Source organism: Phocoena sinus, chromosome 20 (genome assembly GCF_008692025.1).
Source record: "Phocoena sinus isolate mPhoSin1 chromosome 20, mPhoSin1.pri, whole genome shotgun sequence".
Classification (NCBI taxonomy): domain Eukaryota; kingdom Metazoa; phylum Chordata; class Mammalia; order Artiodactyla; family Phocoenidae; genus Phocoena; species Phocoena sinus.
In genome coordinates, this window is record NC_045782.1 from 34,667,693 (window position 1) to 34,675,449 (window position 7,757).

A 7,757-nucleotide genomic window follows, 5' to 3' on the forward strand; every position below is an offset into this window, starting at 1 on the left:
GGTGTGGCCTCCCCCAAGGTGAGCAGGTGCTCTCCCTGGGCTGAAGGTGGGCACAGGGGGCTGTGAAGTGCCTGGCTCCCTCCAGAACTGGGCCAGGAGAGAATTTGCTGTGAGGATCACTCAGACTTTGATCGTTCCCTGTATTAGCATCTTCTGGTTTCACACTGGAGTGTCTGAAAATATGGATATTACTAGAACATTCCAGAGCTAGAACCGGATAGCCAGTTAGTGGTAGAGGAGGATCCAGTGCCTCCGGTTCAGTGCTGGAAGGGTCAGGTGGGAGAGAAGAGAAAGCTGAGCAGAAGTCATGAGACGAACATACCTCACAGCCAAGGCCCAGGCTTCTGTACAGACTTTAATCTCTGGATGCTTATGATATGGGGGCTGGTAAGAGCTTGGGGGGCTGCTAGTCAGACTGGTTATAAATACGAGCAGTTCTATTCGACAGAGACAGCTGTGAGGAGCTAAACTGCTGGGCTCACCCCACCTATTTGGGGGCATCTCTACCTACACTTGTCCCCATTCTCCCCAAAGTGTTACCCTGCTGGCTTCCAGAGAGTGTGTGCATGTGGGTTTGTTTAGGTATTAGGAGTAGGAATCAGACTCTTAATAATAAATACTAGATGGGTAATTGGGTCCATTATCTACTCATAGTGGGTAGACATGGGGAAAAGGGGCTTTTTTAGGAAGAGGGTAAAAATTACCCATAGGTGCACAAAACTCTGCTCCATCCCACCTACATCAGAGGATGGTGAGTAGGTGTCTCAGTTACGGGGGGAAAAATCAGGAAAAATCAGTGGGTGGGTCTCGATGGCGGTCAACTTGGAGACTCTGGGTGTCCACTTCACTTCTGCTTTTACGCACCCGTGGGTTGGGCAGGGCCCAAGGCACACAAAGAGAAAAAACACTCAGTGTTTGTTGCTGGTTGAACCCCAGGCTGTGGTGGGACTGCAGTCCTTTCAAGGAGGAGTGGCAAGACTAGGGGTCCTGGGAAGTCTGAACTCCAGCCAATGAGTCTCTCTCCAGAGCCTCTGACCAGCTGGAGGGAAGGTGTCCAGTCCTTGGTGGTGGTGGGGGGCAATGGCCAAGGCTGTCTGGGTTATGAGGCAAGGAGGAAAGGACTCCACCCCATCCTTTTTCTCCTCTACCTCCTCCTCCTCCTCCTGAGAAAACCCATCTGGGTCTGGCTTCCTCCTGGCCCAGGAGGGGTGCAGGTGGGCTGGGTCCTGCCTGGGCGCTATAGGAGGGCTGGGAGCCTGACCTGCACTTCCCCAGATTCACATCATCTGAGGTGGAACCAGGACATCAGGGGAGTTATGCTGATACCAGGCTCTGAAGTTGTTGCCATAGCCACTGGCGGGCAGGGCCCCTGCCTTGGGTAGATCCCAGGGGGATGGAAGGGGTGGGGAACGGGGAGACAGGGAGGGGGACCTCCCAGGGAAGTCCCCTTCCTGTCCCCCAGAGTTCTGCTTCAGGAGCTTCTTGTACTTGGAACGTTTGTTCTGAAACCAGATCTTTACCTACGGGGAGAAAAGGGGAAAGAATGGAAGGTCAGGAGGACTGTGCCTGTGGAAGGGAGTGACGAAGGGAAAGGGACCCCGCGGGAGGGAGCCGTCCTGGGAGAAGAGCAGAAGTTGGGAACATCTGCTCCAGCCCTCCATAAGCTCCTGAAGGCCCTGAGTTCCTGCATCTGAGTTAGAACACAGTTCTCCCAGTCTGGGTACCCTCCTCTACCCTCTGAATCACCGCCCTACCTCCCCCGCACCCCCCGCACACACCTTTTAACACATTCCCCCAATTTCCTGGGGGCCAGCTAGAACTGTGAAAACAGGGCTTGGGGGCTCATGAGTCGTTCACACCCGAGGGTGAGTTCCCAGAGAACACACTTGGGGAGGGCTAGCATGCAGGAAGGATGGGACTGGCCCCACCTGTGTCTGGGTGAGGCCAAGCTGCGCGGCCAGCTGGGCCCTCTCGGGCAGAGCCAGGTATTGCGTGTGCTGGAAACGCTGGTTCAGGCGCTGCAGCTGCAGACTCGAATAGATGGTCCTCGGCTTCCGGAGCTTCTTGGTCGAGGCCTGCGGGCGCCGCTCCGAGGGCTCCGGGGACAGCGGCGGCTTCTCCGAGTCTGGGGGGCGGCCCGAGACGATGTGTGCACGCATAGAGGGGCTGACGCGCCGTCTCACGGCTCATCTGCATCTCGTTTGCATTCCGGCCACGGGTTAGCAAAAACTCGGGCTTGGGGCTCGGCCCTTCTCTACCTTCCGCTCCACCCTCCTTTCGAACCCCACACGTCCACTGTGTGCCACGTGGGACTAGCCGCAGTTCTTGCCCTCAGGGAGCTCCCACTCTTAACGCTCATGTGTCCCTAAGGGGGACAGCGTCACCGGCCGGAGCGAGGGTCGGGGCGGCGCCCAGCGGCGGGATGACAGAGTTCAGCCGCGTGCGGTGGCGCCAGCTTGGGGCGGGGCGGGGAAGAAGGGCTGGGTCGAGGGCTGGGCTGAGGCCAGGAGAGCAAGGGGGAAGGGCGTTCCGGACTGGGGGGAACTCAAAAGCATTGTTCGGAGACCCGAGACAGTGTCTGCGTGGCAGCCTCCCCGCTGCCGGAAGAGGGGTGGTCAGAGGGGCCCGGCAGAGTGGGCCTTGAACGCCAGGATGAGCAGCCCTCCCAGCTTCAGAGTATGGAAAGTGCCCCAGGGTTTGCCATCACCTCCCCTATTGTAAGGGCCTCCCCCTCCTGAGGCACAGCCTCCAGAAGAGTGACCATCTCTTCCATCCGCCAAGGCTGGCTGGCTAGAGTAGTGGCTTTCAGGGGCCCTAGAAGCCCGGTGGTGCAAGGCAGCCCCCTCCTCCGCCCGGCCGCACCCACGGAGGGGTTCCCGGCTAGCACGGAAGGTGACCGGGGTTCGGAGAGAGCGCAGCGCCGGCAGCGCAGGCCCTCTGGGTCTCTGCTGGATCGCGCTTGCGGCGCCGCCGCGGGAGATCTGGTCACCTCCTGCCTCCCGGCCCAGCCTCTTGAGGAATCTCGGTCTGGGAACAGCTCGGCCCCGGGATGGGGGTGGGCGAGGGGTTCCCCTCTTCCGATCCGGGAGGCCCCAACTACGCCACTCTACGGGGACATTGGGACCATTCGTGTAGAGAGCAGTGTTGGGGAGGACGGAGCGGCCGAAATGCCCGCGGGCTTAGGGTTCGTTGCATTCCTCGCAGGGCTGCCGGCCGACCTCAGTCGACAGAGCGCTGCGCCCGGGTGCCCAGACGCAGCGGGGGTCCGACCGCGTCCCCCACCCCCTTCCTCCGGTCGGGCTCACCCCGCCCTTCAGGTTCCACGCCCTCGACCGGCCACGGTGACCCTGTGCCTTCACCTCCCCCGCATCCCTCACCCTTGGCCTCAGGCGCTGCGGGCTTCTCAGATCCACCCCCCTCGACCCCCGCCTCAGCCAATTCCCAGAAAAACCGTTGGGTTTCCGCTCCCGCCCGCGCCTGTCGGGCCTCCCCTGCTTAGACCCGGCTGCTCGCCGCCCCGGCGACCACTCGTGCCTCTCTGGCTGCGTGAAACAATTCGGACCGTGAGGCAGAGCTAGCGGGGAGCCTACCCCAGCTGCTAAGCTCTCAAAGCCCTCCGCGCCCTAACTCTGCCAGCAGACACCCCCCGACCCTTCCCAGTTCCTTTCCCGACAGCTGCTTTCTCCACAGCAGTTGCAGGAGTCACGACTGGATCTGCCCAGGTCTTGATTCAGGAGCCCAAGGGCCTCCCTTGGACCATAGCGGCACCTGCCTGCTCATCGGGGTGGTGGCACGCAGCTCACTTGGAGCCAAACCTCTCCCTGAGGCTGGGGTGGACAAGAGTGGCGGCAAAAGGAAGACCCCCCAAGCCCTCTCTCACACCCCAATCATTTAATCTAGAGTGAGCCCAATGCCCCAGTTTCAGTAGGTAAATGCTATAATCTAATCTAAGGACATGTGTGGTTTTCGTTGGATCCGGGGAAACTTTGTAAAGAAAAGGAACCTTCCGCTCTCTTGTCCTTAAACCAAGAAAAGGGAAGGCAAGAGTGTAGAAGACAGGACTGAAAATACCAACCCCAATTCCAAGAATTCTCTTAAGGACAAAGTTATCTTATTCCCACCCCACTAAACAGACACACACGCACACACAAATGTACCACATTAGCATATACCGAAGAGAAGAGGCCAAGGGATTCGTTTTTTAGAAACTAGATCATTTGTAGAAACACCCCCTCCCCAACTGCTCCTCTTCCAACCACAGACCCAGAAGCGGGAAAGAGGCAGCCCCAGTTCTAGCACAGAAGGCAGTTAACTTTTGGGGGCTTTGAGGAAGTTCCCTAAAATCCTCTTTTCTGGCTTCATGCAGTGAAAGCCAATTTGCAAGCGCCAAGCCTGGAAAACAGTCTGTGTCCTTGACCCATGCACACCCTTTCTTTGGACCTCAGTTTGCCCATCTCTACATTAAGAAGCTCCTAAATCTCTAGGGTCACTTCTGGCTCTGATGTTTATGAACTCATGTGTCTCAGCAGAGCAACAAGGGAAGGGAGGGAGACATCTTGGTCCTGGCTGAGTCCAGCTAAGTCACCCAGTGGATGTGCATCCTTAGAGGAAACTGTGCCAAGGACAATTGTGGGGTAATTAGGTGGGGACAGGGAGTGCAGGGGAACTGAGCTCTAAACCCAAGCCACTACAGATGGATGTATGTACTGTGTTGCATGGGTACAGCCTGTGCAAGGCCCAGGACCAGGAAGACTAGCCAGCTCCCTGGCTTCTTTGAGGCCTTCCAGTGAGCGCTTTCTTAGGAGCTCAGAGTTGCTCCAGGCAATGTAACTGGGGCCTGACCTACCCCAAAGGCAAGGGATGGAGATAACAGGAATGGCCAGTTCCTTTGGCTGGAAGGCTGAGATCTACTAGGAGAGACTGCCTGACCCACCTGTGGCTACATTCTTAGAACAATGGGTAGTAGGATTTAGCCTCAGATTCTACCAGGTCAGCTTTTGGTCTCGGTCTGGCACATTCGGGTGCCAGCTGGGGAGAGGGGGAGGGGCCCCGAATAAACCCCCACTTCTACTGCCCTCCAGCTGGGACCTGATTTCTACTTATCAGGCTGTGGCTTGAGCACTGCTTTATGAGACAAGAACGCGGAGAGGGGCGACATGGAGGAGAGAAGGAGTGCATGATGGAGAGAATCCTAGGGAAGGGGCTAGGCACCTACACCCACATCTGGATTGTTTCAGTTTTCCGTTATAAGTAGGTACACAACCCTGCTGCTCCAAGGGGGTGGGGTAGGGAGCCCTGCCACCCGCCTTCACATAACTGCAAATCGAAACCAGGTCGGTCTTGAAAGGAGACCTAGATCAACTCGCCCCCGCCCCTCCCCCCTGTCTCCCGCCCCATCCCTTCGCCCTCCCCCCAACCCCAGATCCCGTGGAATCTGAGTAAGGTCTGAATCCCGCCAGCTGCGCCCAACCAGGCGAGGGCGAAGTTCAGGGGCTCACTGGAGCAGGACCCCGGAGGTGGGAAGAGCCGCTGCGGCCGTACTTACCTGGCTCCCGCTCTTGATGAGACTGCTGAGACGGCGCCGTGGGTAGCTGGCAGGGCAGGTAGGAGTCTCCGGGGGTCGCCGGCCCAGGGTAGGGATAGGGCAGGACGTGGCCATACGGCCCAGAATAGGGCAAATCGGAGGCGGCTGCGGTTGCGGGGGACAGGCCAAGCTGGTAGGCAGCCACTACCGATGGGACGGGGGCGATGTCCGGGAAGACGGCTTTGGAGGCGTCCGGGCCAGGGAGCGGGCAGGGCAAAGAGGTCATTGCGGCCGGGGCCGGGGCCGAAGGGCCTAGGCCATGGTCCCGCACGGAGTCCGCTCCCTCCGCCAACTCTCTCTTTTCGGAGCCTCGGGCGTTGGAGCCCCCAGTCAGCCTCCCCCACACTTATCCTGGGGAAAGTGTCTCTCTGCGCCTCATCCAGCGGAGAGCGCGCGCCTGGGAAAGGGGTTCCGGGGGGTGCCCCCCATGGCTTTTCCCCTCCCCCCTAAATCCATGCCCCCCCCCCCCCCCCCGCTCGCTCTTGGCTTCGGTTCCCGGGACCCGACGGGGTCCCCGCCCACTTAAACGCCGCGGATTGGCTACCACACGCGGTGACCTCATGGAGGGCTGCAGCCGGGGCCCGCCCCTCCGGGGCAGCCCTGGGTAGGGAAATTCAGAACCGGGAGATGGGAGGAGAGCGGTGCGCACGGCCCAGGCCCAGCCATCTCGGAATCAGCTCCGAGAGGGATGCCGGGGTTGCAAGGCGATTGGGGCAGTCCGATCATAACCGCAGAAACGCAAGGAAGTTGACAGGGCCGCGAAGCCTTGGCGGAGGCGCTGCGGCTGCGGGGGCGCAAGGAACCTGCGGTCGCGCTCTCCGACTCTGGGGGATCTGCGCGACGGTTGTGATCCCGCCGCCACGGACCTGCAGAGGAGTCGAGACCAGCCAGCTAGCCCCGCAGCTTATTCAGCGCGTCGGAATGCGTCGCTGCCGAGCGCCGGCAGTTTGTTGGTAAACAGATGCCGGGTCGGAGGCGGTACCGCCCGGAGCCCAGCCGGCCTGCACGCGCGCGGCGCGCACACGCCCGCAGGGCGCCCTTGGCCTGGCACGCCGCAACCGCCGCGATTGAGCCTCACCGCCCCTGTCGCTTCCGCTTCCGGCAGGGGCCAGGGTTTGGTTGCGACACCGCAGCTCCGCAGGCCCCCGAGGCCGAAGGAGGGGTCCGCCGTCTGAGCTTCTGCCAGTGCGGCGCCCCGCCTTTCCTGGCGCCGCTTGAGACTGAAGCCTCGCACGAAGCCGGACAAAATCCGAAAGTGGGAGGCAAGTCCAGTTTGATGGCTCCTCGGCGGGCGTAGGAAATACGGCAAGCCGGGCTCCGTGGCCAAATCTTCCAGTCTGTGCACAGGGCTTTCCTCTAAGATCTTGGTGGGTGGGTGTCTCTGTGGCCACAGATACACAACTACACAGAGACTCCATTCAAATACAACAGATGCACTAGCGTTTACCAGCACACAGGTGTCTACAACGATGTTCACATTAGCATCCCTCCGTGAACAGAAGTTCATTTATGGATCTGCAAATGCAGAGCACAGACTGTGGTGTGTACACACCTACACACCCAAAGATGAATAGCAACACCCCTGAATAAAAGCACTATGGTTGTCTTACACAGACCCACGACAGACCCAAACTGTTGGTGCACGCTCTAAAATACAGAAAACCCAACCATATAAACATTTATGTACTTGTATGCATCTTAGGAGAACACCAGTCCACACACATTTAGGCTGCTCCATGTTAGCGGACAGTTACCCCGCCCAGAAACCTGTCAGTCCTCACAGATTCCCCAACATACATACAAACCCTCTGTCACTAGAATGTGCAGATAATTCGTGTTTGTACACACATGTGCTCTCGTTATCAGGGTGCAGAGTGAAGGCAGCAGTCTTAGAATTGGGGAGTAGGAGAGGACAACAGAGAAAGAGGGAAGCTTAGAAGAGTAAGAGAAGGCACTCGGGGGTGGGGGTAGCCAGGAGAGACAGAGAGATTTGGAAGGGTGTGCAGTCAAGTGTCCTGAGGGAAGGAAGAGCAAGTCGGCATCAAATTGGATGCCCTGCTGGAATGTATAGAGGTGAATTTTCCCAAGAAACCACTCCTCTGGCACCTGACTCTGAGTCCTCTCGCCTGAAGTCTTGGAGCTTCAGGAGAAGGAACTCTGTGAGGGAGCCCCC

General features: G+C 59.0%; 1 protein-coding gene across 1 annotated transcript; it reads right to left on the bottom strand.

Annotated features, from left to right (window-relative positions):
* Positions 1–335: 335 nt before the first annotated feature.
* DLX4 (distal-less homeobox 4) lies at positions 336–6,653 on the bottom strand. The gene is made up of 3 exons (XM_032616761.1): positions 5,546–6,653; positions 1,929–2,125; positions 336–1,520 (listed from the first exon to the last, which is right to left on the bottom strand). The coding sequence occupies exons 1-3, from the start codon at positions 5,808–5,810 to the stop codon at positions 1,278–1,280; spliced, it is 705 nt and encodes a 234-aa protein (XP_032472652.1). The 5' UTR covers positions 5,811–6,653; the 3' UTR covers positions 336–1,277.
* Positions 6,654–7,757: the final 1,104 nt, after the last annotated feature.